General features: G+C 39.5%; 2 protein-coding genes across 4 annotated transcripts in view; one reads left to right on the forward strand and one right to left on the reverse strand.

The window, feature by feature from the left end:
* LOC122801654 (thioredoxin domain-containing protein 9-like) overlaps nucleotides 1–1,143 on the reverse strand; it is a 288,308-nt gene extending 287,165 nt beyond the window's left edge. The window contains exon 1 of one of the 3 annotated variants that reach the window (XM_044071134.1): nucleotides 1,033–1,143. Coding sequence is in view for 1 of the 3 variants with exons in the window: in XM_044071133.1 (XP_043927068.1) it covers nucleotides 549–551 (3 nt within the window). In the remaining 2 variants the exon portion in view is untranslated. Of the gene's footprint in view, nucleotides 1–548; nucleotides 925–947; nucleotides 969–1,032 lie in introns of those variants that run through there. The other 2 variants (XM_044071136.1, XM_044071133.1) reach the window with 2 other exon arrangements.
* A 307-nt stretch (nucleotides 1,144–1,450) lies between these two features.
* NDUFC2 (NADH:ubiquinone oxidoreductase subunit C2) overlaps nucleotides 1,451–20,994 on the forward strand; it is a 123,886-nt gene continuing 104,342 nt past the window's right edge. Inside the window, exon 1 of the mRNA XM_044071137.1 lies at nucleotides 1,451–1,595. Coding sequence (XP_043927072.1) covers nucleotides 1,457–1,595 — 139 coding nt within the window. The 5' untranslated portion in view covers nucleotides 1,451–1,456. The remainder of the gene's footprint in view (nucleotides 1,596–20,994) is intronic.

Raw genomic sequence — 20,994 nt, forward strand, 5'->3', positions numbered from 1 at the left:
ACTGGTGTAACATGACAGACAATCACTCTGCTTGGTCACCAGACTCAGTGAAGTGGATCAATGGACTACAGCCACTGTCTCACATATCCCTCTTTGCTTTGGTTAGCACTGCTGGGATTCAAATCCATTTGATTTGTCTGACAATCAAGTTCTCTCGCCATGACATTTTGTTGCCAATGTGGGATTTAAACCTAATCATGACGTTAAGCAAAGAAATGCGATAACATTAACCTACACAAAATAAACAATAGTGATAATTATACTTTACATCTACAGTTACATTTACAAAGCTGATACAGAAAAAGGCTTCGACATGTTTTAGCGACAGCAACTTCTGAATGAAACAATATCTGTCAAATAATGAGGTGCGTAACTCACCAAAGTAACAAGGGCATGTTATTTTCAAAAATAGATTCATTACAGATGCAAGGGGTTACAGCAACACGAAAAAAAATCACTACAATGTAACCGAAATAAAACATGCTGTCTAACAACAAGGAAGCACTCTAATAACACGCAAACATTTAGCTAATGAAAACAACCCTCACCATGACAACTTCAAGAAGTTTGGTGGTGCTTCGGGCAAACTGATCGTCGAGCTTCTTTGTTTAAGTGTTCATTTTACAACAACAGAAAACTCACAGTATACCATACAACTGCAAATCCTGGCTGAAATGCTCGTGGGAAAAAAATCTTGCTCGGCTATGGTCTAATGTGATGAAATGAGAGCTTCGATATGAGAGATGGTCTGAAACTAAGCTAACTACGCATCCTAAAGAAACCAATTATACAAACCATCTTAAGAAAAATGAGCTCATATTTTTAAACTAGAATTTATACATAGAGAAGCGCACCCCCTTATAGGTTAGCTAGGTACATTAACTAAAACCTAGAAGTTTCAATTGCGGACCCGGTACAACAGCAAGTAAGAACAATTATATACGTACTGTCTTAAGTAATTACAACCATAAAAAGAAAAGCTTAACAAATGGAAAGATTTAAAAAAAAAATGAAGACAACTGCAGGCATTACCAAGTTCTCCAATGCTTCCTTCTTAGCAGTCTCGCGATAAGATAAACTACGGGAACAAAAGTCCGTTATGTAGCTAGACCGGAAGTTAACATTCAAAGCATACACGTAGCGTCTTAGCCGTAAGTAATATATATTCAGTAAAACGCTCGATTTGCAGAAACCGTACAGTATTATTGCGACATAACGCTAGTTATCTGCTCTCGGATTTGAAACCCGATCAATCTGTGCTATCTCACCTACTATTGTAGCTTGTTATTTAAAAAAACGATGTATGCCAAATGTTCTATTGTTCTCAGTACTCGGACCGTATAGTTTACGTCTTGTAGGCTACCCGGAAGAATTTTTGCTGCAACTATTTCCCATTAGTGTCCTTCGTTTATGCCTCTCTTCAGTGCCGTGTTTCGCTTAATTTGCTAAGGTAGTTATGGGGCTTCTGCCAGATAAAGCGAAGGTGTTGCCGCCGCCTGCTATTGCAAATAGGAACTCTGTATGGCTTGGATTTCTCGGCTGGTTAACAGCGATCTTGGATAATGCTCTCAACCGTAGGCCACCGCTTGCAGCTGGTGAGAAAAGTTAATGGTATTATTTCATGTTTGTCCTTCAGGATTTTGCCGCATTACTCTTGAAAGACAGATGTATGTTGCTATTTGCATAATATCAGCCTGAATAAGCAGGCAAAAGTCCATTACTTTAATAGTGTGTTTTTTTAATTATATTAAACAGTTGCATGACTGGCTTGACAAATTTGAGTGTCATTGTGTTTCATCGGTGCTATTGCTTGCATGCTTTTAGTATGTGACAGTACTGTTTTTTACAGCAAGCTATAACTTCTGACGCGCAGTTTGGTTTGTTAAAGCATTCGACAGCGTAGACATTCAACTGCTTTTCACTGCCCTTCTAGACCATGTTTTTAGAGCGAAATTGAAGTGTATTAACCCACCAGATGCACAGTAGCAAGCCCCTTCCAAACCCCGCCTGCGAGCATGTTTACTACTACGCCCACCGCGCGGAGCATCTTATGCCCACCGCTTGATACAGAAAACATAAGCAAATAACAGCTAATTTGCACAAAAAAAAAATTACATTGTACATTATAACATAAAAACGTATATGCGATTGATGTCAAATCATCAAAGCATTTTTTATTTCGCGAATCGGGGCAAAAGTACAAAGACAAGTACTGCTCAAGCAGTGGATACTGTATACTTAATAATGTGGGTGTCTGTTTTTAGCCTAAGTTCACATGAACATGTAACTGTACAAACAGTACTTGTGCCTGTTAAACATAGTATTTGATTATTAAGTATTCGTATTAAATGGTAAACAGGTCAAATAAGAATAAGTAATATAGGACGCTCTATTCCTTGCAGATGAGTAGAGAACACTCGTTATCATAAGCCAAGAAACTGAACAATTCAGAAAAAAAAAATCTTTCTTCTAGTTTCTGAGAAACAGTTGTATGAGTAACAACTGGCCCTGCTCCCACACACAACCACAGTCTTATCTCCCTGTAGACTGCCGTACTGATATCCATCTGTCTACAATCATCTGCCTGCATTTGTTCCAGTTTAAACTAAATTAATACAAACAAGTAAATAAATTAATAGGCAACTGAGATGTTCAGCCAGTTCAGTCTGGGGTTTCTGACTAAAAGGAATGAAAACATTTTAAGAAAAGCTTCCTATATTACTTGTGTTGGGCTTATTTGACCTGTTTACAATTTACATATTTACTATTTGCACTTATTTGACCGTTACATTTGCAGTGCGTGTCAATCATGGCACATTGCAGTTGTTGATACCCGCCCTCCGGTATGTCAATCAGGCGGGCACGCCCATTCCTGCACAAACTAGGTGGGTTAATACACTTCAATTTCACCATTCTTAGTACCCAAGTCTCTCTATTTACAACCACTCTTTCGGTGTAAGTAGGTCGGTCCTCTTCAACCAAATTCTTGCACCATAACTTTCTTACTTTCAATTTCAAAATGTGAAACACTGCCTCTCACAATGGGGAACACATGGGTAAATGTGAAACACGGACGGATTTCTTACAACTTCAACTAGGTAACTAACATCATAGTTAAATGTGTTATTTCGTTCCGATAGTATTTAATCAAAGTAATGTTTTATTATTGATATCGATAATAAAAAAAAAAATGGTACTTAACACTTACTCCAACCCAAAACACAGCTTAATGAAAAGGTCCACAAGAAAATAAATCCGCAGTCAGTCAAGCGCTTTTGTCAAATGACTTCATCAGAACAAAGCATCATAGTAACATTGTTTTTATATAACCATAAATAATTCAGTTAAGCCTTATTTAACATTTAAAGTGGCAATATATCAAAATGTATATAAGAGTACAGAAACATAATAATATAACAATTTAAAAGACTGTGCAAAAATGCAGGTAAAACACATTCTACACAAGTGTTTAAAAATATTTGTAAAACTGTTTGTAAAACTGTACGTGGAGAAGGAAAGGGTATAAGAACATTGTTTCATAATTTTGTAGCCCTAAACCTTAGATCAGGCTTAGCTTCTGCTCTTAGTGGTTTATTAGTCCAATCCCCCCCCCCCCCCCTCTAAAATCCATACTAACCACCTCTAAAATGCCAAATTTAAAGGAGTGGGAAGGGTTTATGCTGATATGCTTATATAATGCGTTTTTTTTTCGTCTTTTTGGAAATGCTATAACAATGTTCATAAATCCTTCGATTTAACCTCCTTTCTGTCTTCCCTATATAAAAATAACCACAGTCTTTACATCTTGCCATATAGACAACACCTGTGGTTGTACACAACCCTGGGGAAAAGACTTCTATTTCATAGGTACACACTTTTATGCTAGGGACTTCAATAATCACAGGCCCCACATTTAATTGTCCCTTTCTTTTTGTTATTATTTACAGGGTGTCTATTCTCCAATATATATTTCAAATTGCTATTGACCCTATAAGTAAACAAGGGTTTAGCACCAGTAACTGACCACAAATCTTTGTTACCCTTGAACATAACCCAATTATTTTTAATAATGTTTTTAACAAAGCCTGAAGTTTCACCATATGTTAATACCATAGCCTGGGAAAAATGTTTCCCTTGTTGATTTTTGTTTATAATTTCATAGTTGCCCCCAATAGGGGTTTATATCTATATCTAAGATTCCATTCACAAGTGACCTAGTCCCTAATGCGGGTTAAAAATCAAATGGATAACCCCTAGCTAGGAACATGTTGAAAACCTTTTGTGTTTCATCTACCACAAAGCTAAAGTTAGAAGACATTCTAACCACCCTAACCATCTGGCCCTTCACAATATTTCTTTTCGTAAATAGGGGGTGGTTACTAGTGAATTCCAGGTAATTAGAAAAAGTGGGTTTCCTAAAGACCTGGGATTGAAAACTTTTAATAATAGTGTCCTTAGTTAAATTCACATCTAAAAAATTAATCTGTTTGTCGTTACTGGTGCCAGTAAATTTAAAATATTCACAGGATCCATTAATATGTTCACGAAAATTATCAAGTGACCCTCCATTTTTCCATAAAATAAATTGGTATCTCTATTAGATACCAATCATCTTTATAACAAGAATTGAAAATATAGTACTTTTCCCATTGATACATGACAAGGATAGCAAATATTGGGGGCACAACTGTTGCCCATTGCTACTCCTTTTACTTGTCTATAAAATTCCCCTCCAAAGGTAAAAAAAAATGTTTTTAGAACTATGTCCATCATTTCCAAAATAAAATTAATCATACTTCCACTTAAATTGGGTTTAGCTACTAGAACATCTTGGAAAAAAAATTCCAAACCAATATCATGTGGAATGGATGTAAAAAGATCAACTGCATCCACCGTCGAGAAACAAACCTCATTACTAAAAAGTCATTTACCTTTCTCAGGAATTCCCAGGAATCGATTAATATATGATCTGTGGGGGGGGGGGGCATTGCTTTCCTGACCATCCGGTCAATAAAAATGCCAAGGGAATATGTGATACTGTTGTGTCCAGAAATAAGTCTATAAGGGGGGTTGATTACACTCTTGTGTGTTTTCGGTATACCAAAAGCTGTAGCTATAGTAGGATGTTCAACATGAAGAAAATTGTATATTTCTTCATTAATGACCCCTTGATATAATGAATCCTCCAGTACAAGTTTTACTTTCCTATAGGAAAGATGAATTTCGTTTCTGGACACATTTTCATACTTGGATGTATCACTGAGCATACAAGTAATTTTATTATTGTAGTCTTCTGAGTTTACAATGACATGCCCCCACTCTTGTCTGGTTTCATAAATCTTACATTACTTTCACTTCTTAATTGGTTTAATAACATTTTTTTCTGCAAAGGAAAGATTATGAATCCTATGAGTCTGTAATGACTGGTAAATTTCTTGGGAACAAACATGCTCAAAAGAGCTTAAAATATGGACTAATGGGGGTTGTAACAACTTAATTTTCAGGTTCCTATCTCCTTTCTCCCCTTCCTTGTCTTTATTTAAAATTTTCAAATTTAATTTCCTTTCAAAAATCTTAAATTCTGTTAAAGTTTTGCTAACATTGAAGGGACAAATTTCATCCCCTTCATTAAAAGGTGAAATAAGTCCTTACAAACTTGTAGGCCTGTATAGTTGTAAATTTTAAAACCCTTATATAAATAAACAATACCATCCTTACTTATAACAATGTCCTCATTAATAGGGTCCTTCTCATTCCTATGGTTTAATCGTAACTGTTCTTTCTCCTGTAGGATTGGTTCTTGAATTTTGGTCTTGTCCCCCCCCCGGGGCCTAAAAAATCATCGTCCGATCTAGGGTGGTTTGTTAAATCCTTTCAGACCTAAGGGGTGGGAAGTCAGAATCATAAGTTTTATTATTGTTATTTGTTTCTATTGGTGATGGCATTTGGGTAAGAATTCTGAATTTGACTGTGTTAACCTTGCCAGAGTCAGTATCTAAATAAGCCTTGGGAAAAGGGTAGGCTAAACCATTCTTGTATTCATACTCATCCCTTGATGATTTCTTTTTCTTTCTATTGATGTTATTTACCTCATTTTCCACCTTATCAAAAATAATATTGTATCTAAACAAATGCTGATTAAAGTTAACATCATCAAGAATAACACTATTAACTTCATCAATTTCCTTTAATAAATCATTGATTCTCTTATTGTTGACCTTTAAAATAAACTCCATCAGTTCGATACCATACCTATCGAATATCCGGAGGAGATCGTCACATTCAACTTGCCCTTTTTTATTCCGTTAGGAAATTTAAACACACAAAGTCCCTTAGGGACCCGTCCTCTGGAGACTCACTCCTTCAAATATGAGTCATCACACTGTAAAGCTCTTACTTTGTGCATTTTCAATTCTAAAGTTAACAGCCTGGAATCAGTACAATTAGTTTCATTATAATTGTTATCGCCAAATATGCCATAGTCCCATCTAGTCCAATCCTTCAAACGATCGTAAATAGTTGGGTCCGTGTGTTACGAACCTGTTTTCAGTAGTTTCCAGATTAACCAGGGACCTCAAAATGCTATCCTGGTTACGTGATGCTGTTTGAATTGTACCACGAGAAACTGGAAGTGTTGAATCTCTCAGGTTCCCCACAGGACTTCTGTTCCTCACATTCGCGGAAACAAGGGGATTCTGAATTTTGAATACGGCTTCCTGTAATTCGGAAACCTTATTAGTAAGGTTGAGAATCAATTGAAATAAATGTCGTTCCCATCAATTAGCTGTCCACATGGGAAAGGTAAAGAATCCAGTTCCTCCTCAAACACTGGGGACAACCCATTCTCATCCATAGTTGTAGTAATGGGTCAAGTAGGCTACCAAAGCACCCGAAAAATAACAAGTAACCACAAACGGATGATAGAGTGGAAAAGGCACCACAAATAATAAATGAAAAAAAATCCACTCTGGAGCCAAAGTACTCCAACCCAAAACACAGTTTAATGAAAAGGTCTACAAGAAAACAAATCCAATCAGTCAAGCGCTTTCATCAAATGACTTCATCAGAACAAAGCATCATAGTAACATTTTCTTATATAGCCATAAATAATAAAAGCCTATTAAGCCTTATTTAACATTTAAAGTGGCAATATATCAAAATGTATATAAATAAATGAGTATAGAAACAATAATATAACCATTTAAGACTGTGCAAAAATGCAGGTTTATGTCAATAAATGTGAATGTGGTTTACTTGCATTTTTGCACAGTCTTTAAATTGTTATATTATGTTTCTATATTCATTTTTTTAATATACATTTTGATATATTGCCACTTTAAATGTTAAATAAGGCTTAATTGAATTAATTATTTATGGTTATATAAGAAAATGTTACTATGATGCTTTGTTCTGATGAAGTCATTTGATGAAAGCGCTTGACTGACTGTGGATTTATTTTCTTGTGGACCTTTTCATTAAACTGTGTTTTGGGTTGGAGTACTTTGACTCCAGAGTGGATTTTTTCATTTATTATTTGTTGTGCCTTTTCCATTCTCGCATCAGTTTGTGATTACAGATTTCTTAAGTGCCAGAAGTGGTTGTGTTTCTGCGAAAGGATGCCTGGTAACCTAAAATGGGGGGAGTGTAAACTCTTCAGTACTATGTGTGACACTGTTTTTCACATAGGAAGAGGAATAATAAGTCTTAATGGATGTGTGGGAGCTACAAACAAATGCAATCTGAGGGTCATGCTGCTCAACTCGAAGTGTAAATCTCAAAATGCACTCACTCAAAGCACTCCTTAAAATGGAGAACATCGGCATTTGTGCTGTAACCGAGACCAGGTTCGAGGCAGCAGAAAGCACCCCTGCACTACCGGGCTATAACTGATTCCACACCTTTTGGCCCCAGAACTTGGACTGAAGCTCCAAAGGCGGTGATGTTTCCATATTCGTAAAGGACACGCACACCACCAGACTAGTAGCACAACATAATGCATCCGAGATACTTCAGATGCAGCTAACCTTTGGTAAGAGAGTGATTCAGGTCATAGCCTGCTATAGGTCCCCAACCATGTCCCAAGACTCGCACTCCACATTCCTAAGGACCCTGGAGAATATTAGGGTCCAATCTCACACTCTCATACTGGGCGACTTCAGCTGCCCCGTCATTAACTGGGAAAACTACTTGTGTACCAATACACTTGCCCATTGTTTCCTGGAATTCATTAATTTAAATGCCCTGGATCCGCTCGTTCTTGCCCCCAATAGAGGTAGCAATGTACTGTACTTGACCTGGTCATTACTAACACGGGCGACCTTTGCTATACAACAATAGTAAACTCCTCCGTAGTCAAAGCTGACCACAAAATATTCACCTTGGAATTCCACATCCTTCCCACCCCTCCGCAAAGGTAACTACCAAGAAAAACTTCTCCAAAGTTAACTTTGGGCTCCTAAAACAGAGGTGGCTAATTTCATGGCACCCATGCAAATGGAGATCAGTTGCATGACTGCTGAATCATACAGTGCACTGTATGAACACGTGCACAAATGCATGGATCTTGCCATACCCAACAGAACCACAATGCTGTCCTCCAAAAAAGGAAGCCAATCTGGTGGGCCCTCTGCCATAAACAAACTCTACAACAGAAGGAGGAAACTGATGCGGAATAAGGGAGTTTTTCTAGTCTTGGGACTTCACCTTATCAGCCTCAACAAAAAGTTGAGATCCCTCATCAAATCCTCTAAAGGTAGCTATGAAAACAGAATTGCAGCAGATAGTAAAGACAACCACAAGGCCTTCTATAGTTATGTAAAGAATCTCCATGGCAATATCCAGATTTATCCAGACCCCAGGGCCATTAGCCTAGTACACACCTATAAACTACTGTACAATGGTACCTCCTATACCGAGCCAACAGATATTGCCAGTATACTGGCCGACCGATTCGGTGCCAACTTTACCCCCCCCCCTCCAAAGGACCAATCACAGTACGAGTAGATTGCCAAGCACCCAGTATTACTGCTGTACAGGTTAAAACAGCACTGTCCAAGGCCAAGAATACAGCTTCTATGGGACCTGACAATATACATGGTTGTGTTCTATATAAACTACAGTGAACTGGCACCTCACCTGTGTGCCCTCTTCATTCACAGACTCACCTCAAGCTTTGTCCCTACTGAATGGTGCACTGTTAGTCATCCCTCTCCACAAAGGAGTTACTACAGACCCTGGGAACTATCGCCCCATTAGCCTGACTAGTCTGATATGTAAAGCTATGGCATGCATAATCATGGACCTAATAAGCCAGGATATAGGGAATCTCCAAACTCTGGATCCCACACAGTTTGGTTTTGTGAAGGGTAGATCATGCCTGCTCAACTTGGTCAAGTCTGTCACCAGAGCTGTGGATGAAGGCAAGGTGGTTCATACAGCCTAGCTTGAAGTGGTCAAGGCCTTTGATATCATTCCCCACTCAGGAATCGGCAAAACTCACTAAGCTAGGAATCGACCCCTATATCACTAGGTGGGTTGCAAACTGGCTGTCGCAGAACCCACAGTGTGAAAGTAGCCAACTCCGGACTGTTGACCAGTCACGAGTGAAGTCCCACAAGGCTCTGTCCTGTCCTGTTTGGTATCTACTTCTCTGAAGTCCAGGCCAACATGAGGGGACTCTGGCTGACAAAGTTTGCAGACGATTGCAAGTTGGGAGCTATTATTAATTCCCCGATTGATGATGACATCCTACAGAAAGGCCTCACTGAGACCAACGACTGGTGTCAGAACCATAGCCTTAAGCTCAGTGCCAAAAAAGTGGTGTCATCCCCTTTGGGGAAAAACCCGGTTCCCATGAATTACCACATCAATGGTAGTCCACTGAACACCGAAAGTGTTATAGATCTGAGAACACAGGTTGACAGCAACCTCTCTGTTGACCACCACATTGCCATTGTGGTCAGAAAGTCCTTCTCTGTGGCACATCTCATTACCAAGGGTTTTACATCCAGGAAGAAAGAGGTCATTGTCTTCCTCTACTCTTCCCTCATTAGGCCATCATTGAGTACAATGCCCCATTTGGCATGTACCTCCCTAAACACCAGCAACAACTTAAGAGGGTGCAAAAGTACCTCACAAAGAGGATCAAAGATCTTAAACATTTGTCCTGTATGGACAGGCTCAAAAAAACTCCAACTATTCTGTCACATATCGCCTGCTTAGAGGCTATCTCTGCTTGACTTACAAAGCCATGTCTGACCCAGCTCTGTTAGAAATGCTACATCTAAAGAATTCCCAATGCCTCCTCACCACATGCTCCAGAGACCTCAATCTCATTACCACAATCAACAGAACATGCTGGAGGGACGAGTTCATAACCCAGAGACTGCCCATGCTATGGAATAGACTTCTAATACATGTCAAACATAGCACCTCACTGGCCCTCTTCAAGAGAAATCTTGATTAGTGGATGGGAAATAGAAAATTCATCCCAGGGATCACTCCAGTGCTTTACTCGACAGAGGCACTGGGAACTAAGGTCGGGTGGCACAGTGCCAGGGTAATCCTATGGGCTAGGCTTGTAAAGACCCCAGGGCCATTAGCCTAATACACACCTATGAACCTTTTCTTTGTGGGACTGTGAGGAGCATGGACATTTTGAGACTCAAAATGTGAGAGAATGTAACGTACCAATGAAGGAAGAAGATAGTGTTTGCTTGGTGACGTAACAGCTTTTTTCCACCTTGCTATATAACGGATGTACAGCTGTAGAATATTTCTGTACATTGTAGTAAAAGCAGGCTCAGGAGAGTAGTATCAGATAATCACTGCACTTAAGGGTTTCCCCCTCATTTTTCTGTATTACTCAGATGCTTGCTGAATTTCTTTAATAAACAAAATGAGGTCCAGAAAAAGAGTCAACAAAAGTTACCTCAGAGTCTTCACCAAAATCAGCAAGATGCAGTCAGTTATGATGGCAGAAGCTTTTCTGTATTCCTGCTGAATGAGCAACATCATCTCCATTGTTATATAAAAAACAGACAATGAGATTGCTCACATTAGAAGACAGTGACCTGGGTCTTCAGCTTTTCGTTTAGCAACCTATCCAGCAACCTGGTCCAATGCTGGCAGGTTTTCTGCTAATGTAGTCTGGTCATCCCTGAGTGCCTTTGTAAGGTATGATAACCTTGATAGTATTTCTGGGCTGATTTTTTTTTTTCAGACAGTCCTAATCAATGACAAGTTCTGAGATGGCGGCTATCCAGGACAATGAGCTATTCGGGTTGTGATGGTGCTTCCCATGTTAATTGTTCCTCAGAAAAGCCAAACTTAACTATATTGATAGATGTTGCAGAAGGCCTATCTTTAATAACATGAGTCACCCATGTTGTATCCAGTCTGGATTCTTGATCCCTCTGTGCCTAAAGTTGGAGATTGTGGGAGGAGAGATGCATGATGAGAGGAAAGTTTCAGGAAGCTTGAAAAAAATGAATTTCATGACCATTCGTAAAGCATGTGTGGAGTTATCCTTTTGGTTATGGAAGATGGAGCTCCTTGGTATAGATTTAATGTATATTATGATAACTACATGCATTTTATTTTGTCTATAATAAGAAAGACAACATAAGGAATGTTTCATTGAGTCCTGACTTGTGGGGAAAAAAGTGTTGGATATTTTTATCAAAAGTAGCAAAAACTAGAGCTGTCTTGGTAAGAGAAGAAAGGAGATGAAATGTGTATTTTTTTTCTACTACCTCATCTGATCAGTGACTAACAGTAAAACTAAGAAGGAAGTATATTCTAAGTTGTGTACTAAAAAATAGACTACATTTGTTTTAATTCATTAGAAACTGAAAAGCATCTTGAAAAAAAATCAGTGTGTGGAATGTCTGTGCACAAATGACATGGCTCTGAAGAAAAGTCAGGATGTAAAGTAAAGCAGTGAGAGCAGATTTAGAGATGCTTCTTTAGGTATGGAGAGTCCTTTGTGCCAGTCTGGAATCTGTAGAGCACTGGTGTGAGGCACTGCAACTCTTTATAAGACACACACACACACACACACACACACACACACACACACACACACACACACAATGTATATACATACATGTGAATACATATGTATATAAATGTGTATACAACTTACATTAATTTCATCCTTTGTAGTATACATATGAATGTGTAAGTGGGAAATAAATGTTATGATTTACTATTGCAGTGACTCTCCCCTCAGTCAAGCTCTCCAATTTTTACTTTTTTATTTCCTCAATTATATATACCAATTAGTTTTCCAATCGGATAAATTTTGTCTGCTTGCTCTGTAATGCTGCACTTTTTTAAACATAAGTAAAACCATCCCACTTATACAGAGAATTGTAAGGAATATATTTGGTGAAAAAAATCAAAAATCCTCAGCCATCCATGTCCAGTATCTCCTTAAACAGTTTAGTTAACTTGGGCTTGCCGTATCTGTTTCAGGGTGTTGGAAGTGAATCTTTCTTGACCTGTAACAGACAGGAGGCTGGAACAATCCTGTGCAGGATCCTAGTCTAATTTGGGGCTCAGATGTGATATATATACCCACATCCACTGTTTTAAATATCACAGTGTCATTCTTTGAGTTTGATCCCATGTGAAAGTGTGACCCAGCTGAAAAACATCAGGCTAAAAGACATTCTTAACAGCCTTTCCACCTTCTTTTGAGATGGACTGATCTCAGGGTTGGAACTGGTTATTTCGTTGTATGGACCACACATCTGTATGGCAGGTATGGATTTGCTCCTTCAGCAAATTGTCTACCAATTTTTTTTTTACCTGATGAGCGTTTCTTGCAGGTTACATGGTGACCAGACACCCATAGAGCTTAAATCAAAAGCATTAAAAACTGAGAGAGAACATTTGAAGGGAATTTGAGAATGAAATAAATGGAGAGAAATGTCACAAGTATTAAGTTTAGCTGTATGTTTTCCTTTAGTTTCCATCCATTTCTTTCCTCCCTGGCTGCTGATAGAAATAAATGTATTGCATTCTGTCCTCCCTTTCCATTGGTACAGACACATTTAAGCATTTTTAGCAGTTTAACTACTTCATGTAATTTTGAAAATTTAAGAGCTGTTTTTATGGTTTCCTACCAATGGTTCTTTAATGAATCAAAGCCCCATTCAACCCCACAACACAAACCACATGTTGCGGGAACCATTTGGCGGAAGCCTGTGACAGCTGTTTTTTTGTTGGTGAAGGCAAACGAGTGGTAGTTATCATCCGGTGTCACCCTGCTTTCCTTGTCATTCAGAAAGCAGCAAGCTGGAGTTCACCTGGTATTCTGAATTTGGTAGTTGGTGAAGAGCCATCAGTAGTGTGATTGTTATTAATTGTAAGTTGTACTGCTAATGCTGCTGCTACATGTGTTTACCTGGTGCCAGAATTGGAATTTACTTGCATTTGGATCTTGCCTATCTTGTAAAGCCAAATGAATTTGACTTGCCAGTTAACACTAGAAGATACTAGGTGTTTTTCATACATTTAACATAGAGGTGCAGAATCTCTGTTCCACCATAGCACAGAGTCCTGGAATATGTTGAAAGCCAGACATTTTATATATTTTTGTGATATGCTTCATAGTGACCAAAGTAGCTTCAAATCTGCTAATAGGTTGCTTTTCATCAATCTGTATTTTGTTTTCTTTCTTGATCATAGGAAGTTACTAGGCTAATGGTCCTAAGGTGCTTACAAGCTTAGCCAAGTTCCCCCTTTATTTCCATGATAAGCACCTGTTGTCCCTGTCACACTGGTGGAACCCCTAGGAAAAATTTACAGATACACATCCTATCCTCCAGATTGTGTTTGAAGAGAGCCAATGAGGTGCTCTGTTTGACAAGAAGTGGGGGTCTGTTCCAAAGGTGTGGTAATCTCTGGGAGACGGACCTGTCTCCTCAGGCAGGTTCCATTAAGGTCACATACCAGCTTAAGGTCTTTAGAGCGAGTAACCCCTATATCATTTGTCTTACAGAGATGCAGCATTTCCAGTAAAGCACAGTCAGAGATTGCCGTGTATGCAAGGCAGAGTGTGTCTGAGTGAGTAGTCTGTATGAAACAGAATAAAGTGGCAGTGATTTCGGATGATCCACATATGACGGATGTTGAAGACCTAGAATTTTCCTTGTGAGGAACCTTTGTGGTCTCTCCAATTGCTTGGATAGGTACATACTAAAAGGGGCATTATAATTAATTATTGCTCTGAGGGAAGAGTACAGGGAGGTTATAACTTTTTTTTTTTCTGGAGGCAATGCCCTTACTTATGAGCAATACAGAATGCCCTTACCACTGTGGAGACATGGTGGTCAAAGATGAGGTTGCTATCAATCTGTGTGCCCAGGTCTGTCACCACTGAGTGTGTACTTAAGGTGTTGTTGATGTGGTAGTTAACCGGATCATCACCCTTACCGAAAGGGATGATGATACATTTTTTGCATTCAGTTTAAGGTCATGACTTTGGCACCAGTCATTTGTTTAAGACCATCTTGTATGATGTTGACATGATTTGGAGATTCTATGACCGCTCCCATTTTGCAGTCATCAGCAAACTGTCAGCCACAGACCTTATTCCAAACAGTAGACATCTGAGGACTGATCCCTGTGGAAAACCACTGGTTACAGATCTGCTGTTGGAGGTAGATTCCCCTATTTTGATTATATGGGTTTTATGAGTGAGCCAGTTAATGACCATCTAACGATATAAGGGATGATACCTAGTTTGGTGAGTTTGTCAATGATACCTGGGTGGGAGTGTCAGATGTCTTGGTTAAGTCTAGGTAGACTGTATGCACAGATTTCCCCTTGTCCAGGGCCTTGGTGACCGTCTTGAAGTCCACCAGGTTTAATAGGCATAATTTCCCTTTGACAAATCCAAACTGAGGTATGGTCAAGTGTTTGAAAATTACCTGTATCGTTGTTAAGGTCCATGATGATTCGCTGCATGGCTTTGCAAATAATGCTGGTCAGGCTAATATTGTTCCTGGGGTCAGTGGAAGCACCACCTTTGTGCAAGGGAGTAACGGTGGCCATTTTCCATTCAACTGGTGCTTAGACTATGATTAAAAAGAGTACCCAGTGGTGATTGCTAATTCTTGTTGGAGCCCATGTAGGATGCAACTTGAGATGTTATCAGGTCCCATAGATGCTGTGTTCCTGACCTTGGAGAGGGCGTTAAAGTCCTGCTCTTTAGAGATGCAAGTTAGGAGACAGGTGGTAGGGATGTCATGAGGTACATGTGGCAGGGACAGGGGAGTGAAGTTTTCACAGAACCTATATGCGGTATCATTAACTACCAGTTCAGCTCAAATCTGGGCCTTTCCTTTCAGGTTACAGATATAACTAAATAATGCCTTATTGCTGTCTTTTTTTTTTTTTTTTTAGTTGAGGAAGCTAATTTGGATTCATAGTTTGCTTTGGAGGACTTCACAAGAAGTTTTTTTTGCTTTTTTAAGCTGATCAAGTGTTCCCAGTTTAGGGCTCGCTCCCTCTTACTCTTGGATAGCAATTTCTTCCTCTTATTATAATGGCCGTTGTCAACCAGGCAGGTTTGCTCTTCCTTGAAGAGCTTGATTTGGTCCTGTCTGGTACGTTCGAGTCAATGCAGTTATACAGGTGTTTGTATAAAGCATTGGTGTAGAACTCTGATTAATTGCCAGTTCCATCTGAGTGGGGAGGTGCAGAGAAGCTATTTATACCATCCCGTAAGAGGTTGTAATCTGCTTTGGAGAAGTTTTTTAGTTTAGTTGTTGCTGGGGGGGAGGGGTAGTCATGTGTGATAGCTACTTCCTATTTGAGACTGATTTGTACTCGGATGAGACTGATTTGTACTCGGATCTCACCAGGGAAGACCTTACAGTGGGAGTGCTATAGTGGTCCCCAATATTGATACCCCTTGTGGGGGTGTCAACCAGCTGGTCCAGGGCACTGGAGTTAACAAAGTCGAGGAACCTTTGGGCAAGTGAGTTTGAGCAAGAGTAATTTTACCCAGTCAATGGATGGGTAGTCACCCACCCAAAACCATGGTGTTTGAGTATATCTTTATATACTCAAGTGGATCCAAATAGGCAGAGTGGGTGTCCTGATTCATAGTGGGGGTCTTGTTGCTGGCTGTGACTTGAATAGGTGTCCTACAAACAGTTAATTGCATCTGAAGTATCTCCAGGGAATCGTGCTGTTTGACCAATCGGGAGGAGTATTTATCTTTAATGAAAACTGATACACCACCTCCTTTAGTTTTCACACCTTCAGTTTGTGGTCTGAACGTGGGGAAGGAGGTGTAACCTGCTATGACTATGATGCTCTCCACAGTCTTGAATCAGGTCTCGGTGACTGCACAGATCTCTGCATTTTCCAAGGCGAGGACTGCTTCTAGTGAGTGCAGTTTCATGTTAAGACTCCTAGCATTTAGCAGCATAACCTTGAGGTTGTATTTAGAATGGAGGTTTTACACCAGGAATTTTGTCCTTGAGACACTGCCAAAAAAAGGCACTATGGGGATAGCAAGAGCCTTTACCAGTAGCCGAAATCCCGGGGGTGACTGAGGACCATCTCTGGCAGAGTATCTAGGTCTGTCGATCATGTTATCTCAGGCTGACAGTTACTGGATCCCCTTAGAATAACACTAGAAACTAAGCCAATTATTGAAACTAGTCATTTTCCGTTTGTATTGAGGCATCATCCTAGGTAAAGGTAAAATGCTGCTTAAGGCTAGGGATATACTTTCCTGAGACGCCCAGTCTGAGAGCTCAGTCCTGAGAGGTATGTCTCAAGTCGTTCACACCAGCATGCACTGTGATAGTCGTAACAGTACTTGTTGGCAGACTTGAGTGCATGTTTGATATTGCGGATCCTGGCACCTGATAGCTGACTGACATTTTCCTTATTCAGCCTGGTGAGAGGGACATCTGTGTCTCACGATAGTCACCTATGACCAATATCTTTTGGTTTTGTGGTTTGCCTTAAGGGCTTGATGGGTGAGGCACTGGCACGTGAGCTGTTGCGTTCTGCAGAGGAAGTATTATGTATAACATGCTTGTGTTTGTGTTTTAGAGGTCTCTGGTGTGTAGGTATGTTTCTGGTGAGGACCTCCGCATATGTAGGTATGTGTGATGTGGGTTTGGGTGGAGTAGTAGGTGAGATGTGTACGCTGACAACACGCTCCTTGTCGTATGTACTAACTGGTGTGTTAGAGAGCATGGATTCAAAGTTCTTAATATAGTTGCAGCTCTCACGTGAATGTGTGGACTAGGAATAGGGGGTTGTCTGTGAACATGAGGCAGTTGCTACACTGCCTCAGGATGACCATGTCGACCAAGCTGACGGGGGGGGGGGGGGTGGGATTGTCCATCCGTAGTGTTAGCTAAACTTATATGGTCAGGAAAAGAGGTTGCACTTAGGAATGGCTAGTAGGTGAGAGGTGTGTTGGTACCTCTGAGGGTAGGCTTAGTATTCCACCTGATAGTAGAGCAGGGCCATAAAAAACCTCTGTTGGACCACAAGCTAAGTGCTAAGGGAAAATCTAACAAGCAAAACATTTGTCTAAATCACCAGTGGTAGCCATACTCGGGTAAGTGCAAATGCATAATGCTTTTCACCCAAACTAGCCAGTAAAGATGCTGTCTCTGAGCAATACTCCAATCACCCTTGATAAGCTGGGACCCAGACAGCACTCTCCTCCCACAAGGGTGCCAAAGGGCCTTCACTTACAAGGATGGGCTTGAATTTGATGCTTAGAAGTTACAAAACAGACCCAGAAACAGCAAACCTCGAACTGGGGTATGCTACACCTGAACTAGTAAGTACAGTGGGTCTACTTACTAAAGTACCATTATTTCAAACGGTAATTAAGAAAAAGAACTTTGCACCACCACAGCAATCCAAACTCCTCAAAATTCAAGTAAACAATTTAATAAAACCAGACAAAACAAAGTACTAAAATAAAATCCAGTAAGCGCTTTTGGCTATCGGCCTTCTTCAGATCGTAAAACATAGTTCCGCTAGTAATTTTAAAGGATACACCAACCAATCCTTTCTCTGCCTCTAGTATCCCCCTTGGATTTACAACCAATAGCTATGATGATAATACTGGTTCTCTCCATAGGAGACTATGTGAGACTGACAGCCAGATAGTCAGGATTCACTCCAATCACTTCTCTTCTCCACACACCTCTTTTTAACCAAACCAATGGCAATCGTAAAACAAGTCAACTCTCCATTGGAAGAAATATATATACCATCTACCAACCATATAATCGGGATGCAGGCAAGCCTCCTATTTATGTCCAGTTATATTCCTTCTGGCTTTCAGTATGGGTTTCAGTGGGACAACATTATTTAAGCCAAGTCGATGGTGTGCTTGCATGTTAACTCCATGCGATTGTTTATATCTCCTGCTCTTAGTTGGAGCCACCACTTCTAAGGATTTAAACTTAAAATTATGTGAAGGATTATCAATAATATGTGCCGCCAGTGCATATCCCTAAGATGTCTCAAAATCTGATCTTTAAATCTTTGATCCGTTTTGTCAATATAGAAAGCATCGCATTGGCAGCATACCGCTAAGACTAAATGTTGCATATTGCAATCCGCATAAAAATTGAAAATGTATGTCTTTTTGGTGATCGGATGTATAAAAGTATTGGCACTGTCTGTGTGCACAAGCCTTGCATCTAAAGCACTTAAGTGCCTTCTCTCAGACTGTGCACTATGAAAAAAACTTTGTTGCATAGGAGTTTCTCTTAATATTTTTCTTCTTTTTAAAAAGAAAACTGGGTGTGTCACCTATGGCTCTTCTAACTTTGTCATCCATGGTTAGAACAGGCCAAAATCACCTAATGACATCACGGACTTGTAAATTATCATTACTATATGTTAATGTACACTTGATTTGCGGCTCATTATTTATATTAGCAGAATCAACCGTTTGAGGAGGTACCTCTTGAGGTGAAAAATAGGGTCTACCTTTTTCTTTTCCTAAGCTCTTTAGAGTTGCTTTTCACAATTGGGTTACCATCTTTATAGCCTCTGGCTTTCAAATTATTAAAGAGATTTGTCCACTCTGCCTCAAAATCTTCTTCCTCTGTGCACAGTCTAGAGGCACGTAATACTTGATTCTCATAAATGTTGATGAAAATAAGTTTTGGATTTATACTTTGCCTGTGTAGATAGTGATTATTCCAAGTTGACTTCTTAAAGACATTAGGACTTATTCCTTGCGTTAGATGTAAGTGAACCTTAACATCTAGAAAGTCCATCTCTGCAGTTGAAAATTTTACTTTAAACTCTAGGAAGTCAGTATTCTGATTAATATAATTAACAAAAAAGGTCAATTCATCGACACTGCCCTTCCATAGAATAAATATGTCGTCAACATAAGTTGTTCTCTAAAATGAGATATTGTTCTCAATTTGAAAGATATCGGAAGCTTTCTAAAGGATCTAGATCTCAAAACTAATCAGCTGACAAGCTTTGAAGATGTTATTTTGGTAACCATGGACATCACAAGCCTCTTTTTACTGGAATATCTAATGAGTTTGGCCTGCACACCATAGAAACACTTTTGACACTGAATAGGGTCAATCCTAGCCTATTATGTTCCTTATTGGAACTGGTATTGGAGAACAACATCTTTGTTTATAGTGAAGATTTCTACTTGCAGGCATGGGGTGTGGCTATGGGCACCCCATATGCAAATAGCTACTCGAATTTTTTATTGGCCCAATGGGAAAGTGTGGAAGTCCTAAGTGAAGCTAATCCATGGAGTCCTCTCCTTTACTGTTGTCATTCTGTTGACTACATATTTGTTCTGTGGAAGGGCAGTGTCGATGAATTGACCTTATTTGTTAACTAACAAATAACTTTTTTGTTAAATTCAGCACAGGAATGTAAAATGTCACAAACAGAGCAAGTGCGAAAAAAATATAGTTCATCAGCTTAATAATCCTGATAGTCTTAGAAGCACTCCAATTTTGTAGCCAGCCACAAAAGATGGAGGCATAGTGGGAATCTGTATACTAGCAGCCAAACTACTGTAGCAATTGAACTGTCCACACCATAGTAGAGATGGCAAGTTTCCATTCTTCCATGCTGTTGTTGGCAGCATTATTTCCACTAGAAAGTGAATGGCCTTCAAGACAACACAAATTAGCATTGAAAACAGTGGGGGAAAACTCTCTAAATGTATAATTAATTTTACTATTTAGGTTTTTATTTTGTGTTTTTGTTTCTGCAATTTAAAAACAAATGTTACCCACTTCCTTTGACCTAACGGATATCACTACAACATGATGGTAGTTCACATGTGGTTGAAAAATTTATGGGAAACAACCCTGAGGAGTGTGCAGAGAGATATTATGGAAACTTCTATGTATTTTGCAAAAGCAGGCAAGACACTTCTCCAAGAAACTTGTATGTATTTTGCAAAAGCAGGCAAGACACTTCTCCAAGAATCTTGCCTAGGTACAAAGAAACTAAAATTGGCTTCAACAAATGGATACATAGTGGGTGTCCTTTTCTAAATGTGTCAGCTTGAGATGTGATGCTTGACAAACATTGCTTTGCAAAGAATAGCCTGCACCTCTCCTTACAAGGGTTTCACAAACTGGCTGAAGCCTATACTGCCCCTGTAGTGCCTATTTAAGTGGATTCTAGGTAACTGACATACCAGCATAACAAATCAAATCCAGAATAGGATCACATTGAGGCAATCTCAACAAACTGCCTGACCATGCGGTCCTCCTGTATTTGGAATGCTGCCATATCTGTATAATTACTAAAATTTGGGTACAGTCCTTCTGTACCTGAATTATGCACTTGCCATGCCTTCAGACACATAAGGAAATGTCACTACTGTTAACAGTTTTCCCTGTTTTATCAACCATATAGCTTCCAGACAGATTCCCAGTACCCCACTAACTACTCCAAATCACAGTAAACCTGCTATAAAGAATTGACAATAACAAA

This window comes from Protopterus annectens, chromosome 5.part0 (genome assembly GCF_019279795.1).
Source record: "Protopterus annectens isolate FY-2018-M chromosome 5.part0, PAN1.0, whole genome shotgun sequence".
Classification (NCBI taxonomy): domain Eukaryota; kingdom Metazoa; phylum Chordata; order Ceratodontiformes; family Protopteridae; genus Protopterus; species Protopterus annectens.